The sequence below is a fragment of the Trichoderma asperellum genome, chromosome 5 (genome assembly GCF_020647865.1).
Source record: "Trichoderma asperellum chromosome 5, complete sequence".
Lineage (NCBI taxonomy): Eukaryota > Fungi > Ascomycota > Sordariomycetes > Hypocreales > Hypocreaceae > Trichoderma > Trichoderma asperellum.
Window position 1 is genome coordinate 2,763,711 of NC_089419.1, and position 14,050 is coordinate 2,777,760.

Below are 14,050 nucleotides of genomic sequence, written 5' to 3' on the forward strand. Positions count from 1 at the left end.
AAAAAATACCCTGTGCCATTATTCGTAACTGTTTGTCTTTGCTAAAACGTCAGAGCGCCTTAATATTATCATCAGATTCATATTGTTCTCGGCTCCGCTTATACTTCAAGCCATCGCCCTAGCTCCAACTCCCGACTAACAGAACTCTCCGACTTCCCCCTATGTGTACAACACTGAGCCATGAAAAGTAGCCAGTTCATCCAAAATCATTGCTACGGACGTGTGTATGTATCTCACCAATATATGTGTATGTACTGTACATATGTATGTATGTATGCACATACATACATAGCAAATATTTATATTATTACCATTAGATTTAAGTTACACAGGATTGTGCTTGGGGCAAAAAAAAAAAAAAAAAAAAAAAAGATGGTTCTTCATTTTGAGTTGATTCTCCCACATAGCTAGCGGGTCTCCGTGATTTTATTATCTGTGATAACCAATCTATTTTAGTTCGTGCCGCTAACAGCCAACCTATCGTCATTGTCAGTATAATTTTCGACGTCTAATTCTTATATGTATTTCTTACTTCATCAAATGGTCCATAAATGTCTGCAGAGACACATCATCAGTGAAAATGGTTTGGGCAGAGGTTGCCCCGACACCACCATATGCTCCTGTCGTATGAGTTGTTGATGGATTAAGTTTGGAGAGCAGGAATCTCGCCTGAGAGCCACCCGCATCGCAAATAATGAATCTAGGGAGTGGGAAACGGTCCGTAATTAGATCCTACACAGCACCGTTAGTTATTTCTAAATACAGTTGTGCTTTTTCTTCTTCTCTTGCACTTACCCTGGCGTCTTCTTTTGGTTGTTCTAATAGAGCGGCAAAGTTCTCATAGCCTTCTTGGTCCTGGTAGCCAGCCTTTCTCCACTCGGCAATGGTTTCACCGTGGAAAATGAGAATATGGAAGAAGGTATCTAGTAGAAGGATATGGGTTGGCTGAATGGACGCAGAGTCAAGCAGTACAGGCTGGCCTCCGTCCTGATCAAATGTGTATGAGTCTAGAGTCGGCTGAATCATGACGAGGGAATTGCTAACGTCTTCGTGGTTTAACACGTGACGATAAAATGCAGTTTCGTCAGGCGAATTGTTGAAAACCTGTAAAAACTGGCTTCTGCGAAGATGGAACATAAATTGAGGATATAGGGTGAAGTTCTTCTCCAAACGGAATGAAGTCGGGTCATCCTTTCGATAGTCTGCAAATCTTGAGCAAAGGCGGATCAACATCCTATCCACCCAGCGCAGTACATCGGGCCCATCATCAACCTCAGCCTTGAAAACAGCAATCCGTGACATCAGCACAGCTGCTGCTTCTTGGTCAAAGGATTGCGCGATGGCTGGATCTCCAGCAGGGCCGCTCAGATTCCTAGCAATAGTCGTCACACGAAGGTGAAATTGTCCCGAGGAATGTTGATAATATGTTAAGAACTGCATCATCCCCTTTTGGGGTGCTTGTTGGTGAGTTGTTGGCCCTTGATTTGCAACTTCAAAATAGATACCATAGCTGGAATTGGGATCGATGCCACACATCTTCCATGAACAGGTATTACCGATACCACACTCCGTCTCGCCAACAGAGACTGACTTTTTATTGAGGGACACTGCGTGCCCAATCAGCCCAGTGACCTTGAGCTCCTTAGTTGTCAGTACTTCAAGTACCGCGTTGAAGCCCATCAGGAGGTTATCGTCGCCATCTTTCTCGAAAATGCGCACAAATGATTGTTTAAACATTGAAGATGTAAAGCTGTCAGTGAGAATCATATGACCGCCTGTTGAGTTACAGAGCCCCTTCATTTCAAGCAAACCAACTTGGTCAAGACAGCCTGCAAATATATCTATGATGTGGCCATTATGGGCAGTACGCTTGGCTAAGTTATCGTAAAACTATCACTAACGTTAGTACGCGGTATCCTGTTATCCTGCTCATTTGCTCAATCTTACCTTTAGTGCCTTCTTGTAGTACTTGGCGTTATCGCGATCGATGTCGTGATGAGAACGGATCGGCTCCCTTAGTTCTGGGCCAACAACCATACCAGGTCCTTCGGTTGCGGGCCCGCCGGCGAACAGCATTATACGACCACCAGAGTTTTGAAACGTTGACTCCATTAGGCCAATGGCAACGCTCAAAGCAACACCAGTGCAGCGTAGGCTTCTCCGGTCGCTGGCGGTTGGCCAGGGGTCTTTTTGCAGAGACTCCAGAACTTTAGTAAGTTGGAATTCAGCCTGCTGAACCGGCAACAGAAATCTTGACGTGGATCCAACGTTCATCTGGCGGCCTGCCTGTGGTGGCACTCCAGGTCTTGGGCCATGCGACGTCAGGCCGAGCATCTCCTGAACAGTTTTGGCAGAGTAGTCTTTACTTCCACGGAAGACATAGGACTTGGCGCAGCCCTCATAACCAATTTCATGGACTTGAGCCTACATACGGTGAACAATCGTTCGCTTGTGAGAGTAGAAATAAACGCACCATTGTACCATACGTAATAAGCCCAACCAGCGCATTTTCTGGAAGGAGGCTAAGGCTCATTACTAGGGACTCTTTCAAGGCAACCAGACTATCTTCCTCCTGGCATAAATCAACAACGTATAGGAACAGAGGCGGCGCAGGCGCAGGCCTTGACAGCCTATATTCGATAGTAGTATTCGCAGGATGCAATTCTGGTGGGATCGCATTCGCGGTGATATCTTTGTAATGTGGCGGAAGCTGGTTTCTTGACAAGCAGAATGGGCAGATCCATACACGAGCACGAACATCCACCTGACTAACATAATCATTAGTTAGGGAGCATGCGCATGGGAACTGAGGAAGCTGGTCGATCATGGAAAGTTTACCAGAATGGGTTGAGGACCGAACGACAAGGCTGCTTGCATGTGACGGGCTCGAATTGTAGCAGAGGCGTCTCTGGCTTCTCTTTCAAAGGAGTGAATAATGCGCCTATCGGTACAACTAGCCTTGAGGCTTCCTGTTGATCTATCAGCTTGTGCAAGATTTGTGCATGTCAAGAGAACTACCATTCGGGAGCTTGGAAAGACATTCCAGCTCAGGCGAACGCCATCACGATCTTCCACTTCGCTCCATTGTTCTTTAACAGCTTCGTAGTCCATTGGTAGTCGAGCTGAGTCGTTGGACACTCAGCCGATACTGTTGACAGAGATGGTTGTTGTTGTGGCAATTCACGGTAGTTTTTCCACGAGGGTGAGATACTTGAACGGGTGGAATTTAAATGATCTGTTCAGGTTGGCAACGTCGCTTGAAATCTTAACACGTTTACACGCACAGAGCACACAACAAGCAGAAGGACAGCTAGCAGTCTAAGCTGGCGGGACAGTGTTGAGTAGCTTGTCGCCACGGAATAGCCCCACTAGAGAACACATAATATAAAACATAACTATATTTATTTTATTTTATTTATTTATTTTATTTTATTTTATTTATTTATTTTATTTATTTTATTTATTTTATTTATTTTATTTATTTTATTTATTTTATTTATTTTATTTATTTTATTTATTTTATTTATTTTATTTATTTTATTTATTTTATTTATTTTATTTATTTTATTTATTTTATTTATTTTATTTATTTTATTTATTTTATTTATTTTATTTATTTTATTTATTTTATTTATTTTATTTATTTTATTTATTTTATTTATTTTATTTATTTTATTTATTTTATTTATTTTATTTTATTTATTTTATTTATTTTATTTATTTTATTTATTTTATTTATTTTATTTATTTTATTTATTTTATTTATTTTATTTATTTTATTTATTTTATTTATTTTATTTATTTATCTTATTTATTTTATTTTATTTATTTTATTTTATTTATTTTATTTATTTTATTTATTTTATTTATTTTATTTATTTTATTTATTTTATTTATTTTATTTATTTTATTTATTTTATTTATTTTATTTATTTTATTTATTTTATTTATTTTATTTATTTTATTTATTTTATTTATTTTATTTATTTTATTTATTTTATTTATTTATTTTATTTATTTATTTTATTTTATTTTATTTTATTTTATTTTATTTATATATATATATATATATTTTTTATTTATTTTTTTTATGTTGTTTTATATTAAACTAAGTATATTATTTTCTTATCCTTTTACAACCACGCAGACATACCAACCTTAGCAATCAAATGCAATCTGTTTTCTTCCTGAGTTATCACTCTTTTTCATATAAACCGCTTGTCTAATCCTGTCGTGACATACTACTATTTATAACACACCTAGCATCGTCCATTTTCTAGGCTCAACCCTTTGCGCCATATTAAGACCATTTCATTTCATTCCATTCCTCTAACCCTTGGACCTATGGCGACGTCAACGGGAGCTGCATCGTACACTAACACTAAATCCCCCACTATTCGGCGCATACGTTAGTCTATTCCTCCCAATTTCTGATCGCATGCAGTGAAGACAACGGAATTTGGCCATTGGAACTCTTCATCATTCGTAGAAGCACTAACTCAAACATCTTCCAGTCCGCGAGGCTGCAGAGCTCTCAAATACGCCGTCTCCTGATTATACCGCGGAGCCATTAGAGTCGGACCTCTTCGAATGGCATTTTACTCTTCGAGGGCCCCCAAACTCCGCATACAGCCAAGGTGTCTACCATGGTCGAATAATTTTGCCTCCCGCGTATCCTCTCCGGCCTCCAAGTTTTCGATTTTCTACCCCAAATGGCCGATTTGAGGCCAACCGTGAGATCTGTCTCAGCATAAGTGGCCATCATGAAGAAACGTGGCAGCCGGCCTGGGGCATTCGAACCGCTCTTGTCGCGTATGAAATCTGCGCTCTACCAAATGCCTGCCTCTACTTTCCGTAACTAACTAACATGAATATTGACATAGGCTCCGCAGCTTCATGGAGACAGATGTGCTAGGACAACTAGGTGGCATGGAAACTACCGAGGCGGTTCGCCGCCGGCTTGCCCAGGAGTCAGTCTCTTTCAAGTGCGCAGTATGTGCCAAGTCCAATGCGGATATCATCGCTGAATGCGAAGATCGTTGTAAAGAAACCGCTGCTTTGTGTCAAGAGATAGCAGTTCCTGCCGAGTTAAATATGAATTGGAGAGATGAGCTCGAGGCAACTAAAAATGACCACTCATCGTCAACTCGTCGATCAGAAAACCCTTCTGAGCCTGTTCGGGATGGTGAGCTGCCTGTAGCTGAGCCGTCCGAAGCTGAGCTGGCAGAAGGATTTGTTCAGACAACACCCAACATCACAGATGATCTCTCAACACACCCACCAACTCCGATGCTGGCTATCAGAAATCGGCAAGCCCCTTTCCCTACTAGCCCCACGGGGACAGGGGCAGAAGGAGTGCCGCTATGGATAGATAGGGTGATCGTAGCTTTAGTTATCTTGCTGGTTGCCATTGTTTTGAAGGTTTTACTCGGTATATAACCAATCTTTTGCTTGGGCTAGGGCGTTCATTCTCTCCTTCAGCCAATCGTACACAAGAACGGTTGGTAATATGCAGTATGGAGATCTGTGATACGGCAGACATGTGAAGTATGATCTCTACGTCACTTTACAGAACTTGTGGCATCCAATATCAATAGCTGTGTTCGATGCTGGCTGTCTTCGAAATTGTGAAGTAGCCTTAGATGAAATGGTATCAACACTCAACAAAGAAAGGGCGTAAGATTTGGTCTGGCACAGCGTGAAAGCGCTTCTTTTTCTTCTTTTTTTTTTCTTTTTCCTTTGCTGACGGCTCTATTCTCGTGACCGATTATACTGCCATGGTACAGCTAGCCACCACCACTCTCCTACAGTTACAGAGGATCCATCCATAACCTCTTCCAAAACATTGGTCCTTATCCCCCATTCTACGATAAGTTTTGCTTCAAATTCATCTAATATGGGACTTAGAGAGTTGCATACGTCCTTAGCCGCCATGGGGCCTTTCGTAGCGTAAGTAAAACAAAAGGCCCCGAGAATATCAGACCACCGCCTTCTATCGTTCTTCCCAAAAAAATCGATCCACTGTGGAATTTCTCCTTTCAACGTGGTGCTAGGCAAATCCTCCCACGCTACAGCGTGTAACACAGCGATATCCTCGTTGTACTGGTACAAATTTGTGGGTTTTGCCTGGAGTCGAAAATGATAGTAAGATTTAGGATACTTTCGGCTTTCATAATTGCCTGGCTCAAATCCGAAGGGAATATTTGGTATATCTAGGGGTACAAGTTTGATTTTCCCCGCAGCATTCAAATTTGTCAGTGCCATCATGGAGCCATCGTTGAGGGTGTACGGTATCTCGAAAACTCCTCCTGTGCGAAATTTGTCATCCATCTGCGTTTTGAAAGCAGCAGCATCTTGGTATTTTGAGCGTTGTGCCACTCTGCTAAGCGTTGACAAATACCACTCACTTAACCTGTATGGTCTCCCTCCAAGTGGTGTCTTTTTGCTCCTGCAAATAACCCTTTGAATCGTGAGTTGAACAATAGCTTCCTTAAGAAGCAGTGAGCTTCGTTCTGCCCCGTCTCCAGATAACGTGAGAAATTTTTCTTTGATTTTTCGCACTGAGTATTTCGCTTCGCTAGTACAGCAGAGCGATTTGATCCAAGATCTTGCAATACCCAAACTCTGAACATTGCTGGCATCATTGCCTTGATCGAAGATGCCATCAACACGAAGTGCACCGGGTTCTGATGTGACCGCCTCGAATCGTGAGAAGATCGAAGATTGAGCGTGGAAAAATCTCTCCCCCCAATCTTCTTCGATTGACGTGGCATTTATTAACGAGAACCGATGAGAAAGAAGCTCTCGTGTGGGGGGGATTTGATAGTTCTTCTGGCGAGATATTCTTGTTGCCCACTTAATAAGTGTCCGCCAGTCATAATGAACTGGGGCTTCAAAGTCAATCATAGGGAGCTCATGGCTCTCAAAGGCTTCAATCAATCGCTCCTGGACATCTCGCGTAAATTTTTTAATGTGCGGTCTCTGCTCTTTGCATGCCATCGCCCAGAATTTGCGCAAACTGGCAAGGCGGGTGTTTGGGAAGATGTGAAGTAATATACCCCAGTCAATTGCTTTATCTGCACCTCCTAATAGGACACGGACGACAATAAAAGCGGCTAAGAGTTCTTCCTGGCTGGTCAGCGGGCTATCCGCAGCGCCCATTCCTCTGACCTCATCTAGCGCATATGTCTCTCTTCGGAATATTGAGGTGAGCGGGCGAGTTATCAAAGATACTCGCTTAATCTTCGACTGGTTCATATCAGTAGCGCCCAAGAGATGCTTTCGATGGTTTGGATCAAATGCATCTAAGTCGAGCTCAGAGTCGCTGTCATCGCTTGAGGATAACGACCTTAAGTCGTACATAGCTTTGCCAATTGATTGAGGGGTTAAATTCTCATGAGATTGCCACTTTAAAGTCATTGATGATGTTCCATTTTCAAATCCAGCTGAAAGATTGATGAATATGTTATGGGGGCCAGCGGCCAGCGGCAAAGTGTTTACGAACTGTTCTGTTTGAGCTAGTTCCACACTGAGACAATCCCATAAACTGTTCGTAAATGTATCATGGGCAGTTTCAGCATCGTATTGTCTTCCAATATCATTTGCAGAAATTCGTTTCTCAAGACTCTGGGCCCAATCGGCCCAATGAAACCACTCTATATCAGGCATCCATCCACGCACTGTGAAATTCGAGTTAATAGCCTTTTCTTCAAAGAACTGCAGGTCAAGATATGGCCAGGTTCCATTTTTGCCCGCAATACACTGAACTGGCTCGATAATAGCAGGCTTCGCTGCGAAAGTGGGCTGCTGAGTAGCTTCCATATCAATAAATGGAAAAGGCCGAGTTATGCTTTGCGGTACCCCGTAATCGTCCACACACCAATCATCTTCCAAAAATCGATTTGGAGTTAGAAATTGAACCTTGGCTCCATGGTTTAAGCGAGTGATGTTCAATTTTGGGAAATTATTCCTGTTGGATAACAGGTTGTTCGACGCCCATCTTACTCGATACTTCTCGTCTACCGGTGTTGGTGTAGACGTAGGAGCTTGGCTTTTTATACTAGTTTGTAAGGGTTTTCTTCGCTTACTTGGACTATTCGTGTCGCTCATCATTCCGTGACGCTTTTTAGCTGAAGCCTGAGCCGCATATACCGGAGCATCCAGTTGAGCAACTTCGCCAGCAAGCACACGGCGTCCTCGGCGATTCTCCTTCCTGGCTCCTGGTCCAGTATCGCTACTTGGTAGTTGAAATTGCGCAGGTATGAAAGGCTGTGGATGTCGCAATTTAATGCTCTCGACAACAGCCAAGGTCTCAGGGGAGAATGCATCAAGGTGTGGTAGTGTTAAGATTTGACATTTAGAGAACAGGCCGCTGTGGTCTTGGAATCCATGCCAATGCTCCAAGACTGCTTTATCTTTGAGCATACGGCTCAGGGCCCATTGATAATCTTTTGTCTTCGGTATCGGCTTCTCTGGGTATCTGGTATTCCATACGGTAGCGAGAGCGCGCCAAAGGGAGTGCCCTCCGGGGAGGACACCTTTCCGCTCGATAAGCATCTCCATCAGCAGAGAAGAGATATGATCAGTTATCTCATTTCTAGAAGTTTTCTTTTTGAACCCCTCACTCTCCAGGTTGATCGATGCGGATTCGTAAATTTTTGCATTTGTTACCAATTCCATCTCTGTCTTCTCCGTAGATTTTACTAAATCAGTAACCTTAGAAGCTGGCTTCAAACGTTCACTAGAGTTGTCTTGAAGATCTAGTTCGCTGACAGACGGCAAAAAACCTGAGCTGGGCCATGCGAGAGTGTTAGAGAGATTTTCTAGCTGATTGACATCATATTTGCGATTTTTTAGATCAAGCACTTGGTTTGATTGACTTATATCGACTGGCATAATAATAGCCTGTTGCTGGGGTAGAGAAGATATATTCAGCATTTTTCTATGCTGCGAGATTGATTGGTCACTAGAAGATCGATTTATTGCGTAAATCTCACCGGTGTGGCTCGGGGTAGTCGCTGATACCGCAACGTGTGAATATCTACTCTCCTCATCATTGGTTCTTATTGGGGAGATCTTGAACTGTGAGATCTTTGCGGCGTCGTGTTCATTTTCTTCTCTTCCTCTTTTCGCCCTCTCTTTTTCGTTGGTCGTCTTGATTGGTTCATCATACCGTGAGCCGCGCGTTAATTTTGCAGGCACTTTAACAACTTTCTCAGTAGATTCGGTTGTTCTAGCAAATCGAAGAGTAGATTTCATCTCCCGGTGAAGTCCATCAAGATTAGAGGGGCTATATGATGGATTACAAGAAGTTTGGGACCGCTCGAGATGATACTTGAGGCCAATGTCATTTTTCCAGGTTTTATCACACTTGTCGCACTTCCATCTTTTACCTTTGGCTGTGTCATTGTTGGAAGTCTCAACTTCTTGCAAATTACCAGGGCGGCCAGAAGTTCGGCCACGTCCTCGGCCTCGTTTCCGTCCCGCAAGCTGAGCGGATTCTATAGGTATAGTCGAATCAGAAGGTTGTGATGTAGTTATTTTCGGTGCTGTTATGTCTAACTCACCATCTACTGGCCTGCATTCCATGACTTCTGTTGATGATGGTTTGGAGTGCCGGAGGGAGATTTCTTCAGTAGGCGCATCCAGTATAGAAGATGAATTCATTAGCCCCTTAAGCGTTTCTTGAGGTAGTCTCAGCTTGATGATCATTGAATCTCCTGTACAGGGCTGGCTGTCTTCCTTTGGGGGATTAAGAACCTCATCGGTAACATCAGGCGTCAGTCGGATATTGTTGCGATCAGTATCTGCATCAGCCGGGTGCTCTGATCTCATCTTTCGAGGTCTGCCTCTCTGTCTTCTTTGGGATAAGTTAGATTGAGTTAAGTTGGCCAGCTTTGAACTTCCGATGGGGTATGCCGCCTGCAGGAAACCATAGGATACGGGAATGTTGGTTTGTCTGGTCTGTCGCTCGCGCTCACTATTGGCCGACATAGTGTCCGACATAGTGTCGGGCATAGCCGGTAGGGCAGATGACATGGAGTACCTATATGATGCAACTTTTCCGGCTCTGGAGTGCTCGCTTCTTACTTGCAGATACTGTAACTGAATAGGTTGGATGTTAGGCGTGGAAATGCACGTGGTCAAGGAGGATAAGAAACGTGTAAAGGATACACCTAAAGTAAGCCCGTATACATCCGGATTCGTCAGTCCTGCCTCTCCGCAAGCCATTATGCTCTTTGCAATAATAACTGCGAGCGGCTGATCCGCCGACCATGGTGGAGCGACGCCTAAGCATTTCGAGGAGGCAAACTGGCCCAAAAGAGAACCGGCACCATCTTGGCCATCTTGATTATATACTTCAGTGGTCTTGGAAAGCTTGCCAGCTCGCTTCCCAGTTGCCAAAAATATGGACCAGTCCTTGGGTGTGAGATCCCGATTAAACCGTACACAATCGTTGAAGACTTTGTTGTTCAGCCTTGCCGCCACATACCGAATTGCGTCTCGCGCATTCAGGAATCTGCAGACTTTGGAAACAACTTTCATTTGCCATCGCATGCCAAGAACACCCAATTTTGATTTCAAATCCTGCATGCGTAAAACATCCCATTCCTTACAAATTGCCATTATGGTGGTTGCTAAAGCTGTATAGTCAACAGATTCTCCGGTCCATCTTGTGTGCCAAGGAACGGCGTCAAGGTTGACGGCAAGGACTTGGCGGGATAGGTTCATTTCCGCCTCTGGCTCCGCAGTCGCGCTCCTGTCTTTTGGGAGTGGAGGAGCGAATAGCTTCAACCACATTTTACTGGTTTTTGTTCCCCGAACAAGCGTTGTTCGTTTTGTAATGTATCCTTTCTTGACCAGCGCATCTGTTCGTTTTGGCACGGAGCGTTTATCCTGATCAACTAGACGACCAAGGTCACCTTGAAGTATCCCCTGTGCTTTTGTTGAAGCGATTCCAAGAAGCAGAAGCCATTCGGAACGAGGCACACGCTTATAATCTACTGCATGTCCAGTAATGGCCTCCCACATCGTTTCCTGAGAGACGTATATCCGAATATCGTCTTGAGCACTGGGTTCTAGGGAAGACGAATGATTCTCGCGCGCATTTTGATGGCCAGAGGGTTGCCCATGTCGGTTGTTATATCTATCCTTGCGGAGATCTTCCAGTGCCAGTACCTCTTCAAACATTAGTTGGTTATATTTCCTCTGAGGACCAATTGAGATGTCTGTCCGTTGGACCAGCCATCTCCAGATTGTGCCGACTCCATAGTCCGATAAAACGAATATTGAGTCTTGAAGCGTTACGTCTCTTTGGAGAGACAGCGTGGTGTCGGGCGGAGAGAGTGCCAACTTTGCAGCATCGATGAATTGCGAAATTGAAAGACCTAGGTGACGAAAGTTAATATATCTTTATACAAAGAGCTAAGAACGGTCAAAACATGCTACACGAGGATCTTGAATATACGCCGAGGGCGTTATGACCTCTGTGCTATAGTTACCGAACATACCCTGTTCACCAGCGCATGAGATAACCAGTAATAAACGCGCAATTAGCCCTTCGAGTTCCAGTGTCATGGCTGACAATTGGATATATAGTAATGCATGGTTAGGCCAGAGAGTGATAGAATTAAGTATTGATAAAGCATAGATAATATTGAGATAAGGGAATAGATATTAATATTGTTTAGAGTAGTCCTAGGATAAAGTCAAATATATAAAATAAATTAAAAGTGATTTAAAGTAACTTTTTTAATAGCTTTAATTAATATATATAAATTATATATTTTAAATATTTATAATATAAATATAAAAATATTTTCTAAATAATATAAAAATTTAAAATATTTTTCTAATATATTAATTAAAATAATTTATAATTGTTTTTTTTAAATACTAATATTTTTATTTAAAATATAATTTTAAATAATAAAACTTAAGTTTTAATATTTAATAGTAATATATTTATAATTATTAACTTCTAAAATTTTTAAATTTTTTTTTATTTATAAAATAAATAAAAATTATTGATTTTTTTAATAAATTTTATTATTTATATTTTAATAAAAATATTAATAATCAAAAGTTTTTTATAAATTATATTTATAATTTTTATAATATTTTTTTAATAATATTTTAATTATAAATTATTTTAATAATATTAATTTATTTTATAATTAAATTATAATAAAATAAAATAACTCAAGTACTTTATATATATAAAATAATAAAACTATATTATTATTATTATTATTTTAAATATATATAACTTTTTAAATACTTTTTAAATAAAAAATCTTTAAATTAAAATTAATATATTTTTATACTTTTATTTTATTAATTTTTTTTCTAATTTTTTAACTTTTACTTTAAAGCTATTTAAGTAATATAAAAGTTATAATATTTTTAATATAATATACTTTTTATAAAATAATAATTAAAAACCTGCCTTAACTTTTTTAAAATAATAATAATTTTTTAATAATAAAATTAAAAGTATTATAGCTAAAAATAATTTAATAAAATTAAAGTATATATTTTTAATAAAATATATAAAATTATAAAAAATAAAAGCTAAAGTTTTTATAATTATAAAATAAATTTATTAATTAAAATAATTAAAAAATTTAAAAAAAAATATAAAAAAATATATTTTAATTATTATAAAAAATAAATAAAAGTTTTATAATTTATTATTTTAGTTTTTTTAATTTTTAATTAAATAATAAAAAATTAAAAATATTTAATAATTAAAATTATTAATTAATTTTTATTTAAAAAATAATATTTAAATAATTTATAATAAGTTATTAATAAAAATTTTAAAAAATTTAAAAAATAATATTATTAAATTTTATTTATATTAAATAATATAAATAATAAATATTATATAAAGTAAAAATAATATTTAAAAAAATAATAAAAAAAAACTTAAATTTTTAAAAATAATTAAAGTTACTTTAAAAAATAAAATAATAGTTTTTTTTAAAATATAATTTATTAAAACTTTTTTTATATTATATTATTAAATTAAATATAATAAAAAAAAATAGTTTTTAAAAACATTTTATATTTATTTTAGTTTTTTTAAAAAATAATTTTTAATTAAAAAAAAAATAATATATATTTAGTTATTATATAAAACTAAAGTTAAAATTATAAAATTTTATTAAATTTTATTATAAAAAAGTTTTAAAAATATAAAAAAAAAAAATATTTTTAATTATTTATTTTTAAAAACTTTTAAAATTAATAAATAAAAAATAAAATAAAAAAATATATATTTATATATTATAAATAATTTTATAATAATAAATTAATATTTATAAAATACTAAAGTTAAAAATAAAATAATTTAAATTATATATTAATTTAAAAAAAATAAAAAATATATTAAAAAAAAACTATAATATTTTATTTATAATAGCCTTAAGTATTTTATAAATTATTATTTAAATTAAAAAAAATTATTTAAAATAATAAAAATTAAAAATAGCTAAAATAATTAGTTAAGCTTTAATTATATTTATATTAATTTAAATAAAATTATAAATTTAAGTAACTATTATAATTTAAAAATAAAACTTTTATAAAATTTATATAATTTAAAATAATAAATTAATTTTAAATATAATTAATATATAATTTATATATATTTAAAAACTATAATAAATTTTTATTAATTATATATTATATTTATTTATTATATTTAATTTAAAAGTATTTAATTTATAATATATAAAAAATATTTTTAAAGCTTATAAATATATAAAATATTATTTAAAATTATATATATATTTATATTATTATTAATAAAAACCTAAAGCTTTAAAAAAACCTTATATTATTAAATTTATTTATTATTATAATTAAAAATATTTTTTTTAAATAAAATAATAATATTTTAAATATAATAATAATAATTTAAATAAAATAATAATAATTTAAATAAAATAATAATAATTTAAATAAAATAATAATAATTTAAATAAAATAATAATAATTTAAATTTTAAAAATATTAAATTAAATAATTATTAATTAAAAGTTTT

General features: G+C 36.8%; 3 protein-coding genes across 4 annotated transcripts; 1 reads left to right on the forward strand and 2 right to left on the reverse strand.

Moving 5' to 3' along the window:
* Nucleotides 1-427: 427 nt before the first annotated feature.
* SEC23 (GTPase-activating protein S23) lies at nt 428-3,111 on the reverse strand (the record flags this gene model as incomplete). The annotated part of the gene is made up of 7 exons (XM_024909083.2): nt 428-477; nt 533-732; nt 796-1,890; nt 1,948-2,424; nt 2,474-2,768; nt 2,839-2,969; nt 3,019-3,111. The coding sequence occupies 7 exons, from the start codon at nt 3,109-3,111 to the stop codon at nt 453-455; spliced, it is 2,316 nt and encodes a 771-aa protein (XP_024755204.1). The 3' UTR covers nt 428-452.
* Nucleotides 3,112-4,166: 1,055 nt separating this feature from the next.
* TrAFT101_009070 (uncharacterized protein) lies at nt 4,167-5,741 on the forward strand. The gene is made up of 3 exons (XM_024909084.2): nt 4,167-4,408; nt 4,515-4,812; nt 4,884-5,741. Exons 1-3 carry the CDS (start codon nt 4,345-4,347, stop codon nt 5,437-5,439), a joined length of 918 nt encoding a protein of 305 aa, XP_024755205.1. The 5' UTR covers nt 4,167-4,344; the 3' UTR covers nt 5,440-5,741.
* Nucleotides 5,418-11,660, reverse strand: TrAFT101_009071 (uncharacterized protein). Of its 2 annotated transcripts, XM_066128520.1 has the most exons (3): nt 11,446-11,660; nt 9,567-11,387; nt 5,418-9,500 (listed from the first exon to the last, which is right to left on the reverse strand). In XM_066128520.1, the coding sequence occupies exons 2-3, from the start codon at nt 11,188-11,190 to the stop codon at nt 5,752-5,754; spliced, it is 5,373 nt and encodes a 1,790-aa protein (XP_065984640.1). In that variant the 5' UTR covers nt 11,191-11,387; nt 11,446-11,660; the 3' UTR covers nt 5,418-5,751. The 2 variants fall into 2 exon arrangements, with proteins under 2 accessions (XP_065984640.1, XP_024755206.2); XM_024907133.2 differs by having other exon boundaries at nt 5,418-11,387; nt 11,511-11,660.
* Between the last annotated feature and the right edge of the window lie 2,390 nt (nt 11,661-14,050).

Coding starts and splice junctions, on each gene's coding strand:
- TrAFT101_009071 (XM_024907133.2), bottom strand. CDS start 11,577: ATGACACTGGAACTCGAAGGGCTAATTGCGCGTTTATTACTGGTTATC. Junction 11,388..11,510: donor CTCATGCGCTGGTGAACAGG/GTATGTTCGGTA, acceptor TTCGTCACCTAG/GTCTTTCAATTTCGCAATTC.
- TrAFT101_009070 (XM_024909084.2), top strand. CDS start 4,345: ATGGCGACGTCAACGGGAGCTGCATCGTACACTAACACTAAATCCCCC. Junction 4,409..4,514: donor CCCCACTATTCGGCGCATAC/GTTAGTCTATTC, acceptor AACATCTTCCAG/TCCGCGAGGCTGCAGAGCTC. Junction 4,813..4,883: donor ATTCGAACCGCTCTTGTCGC/GTATGAAATCTG, acceptor ATATTGACATAG/GCTCCGCAGCTTCATGGAGA.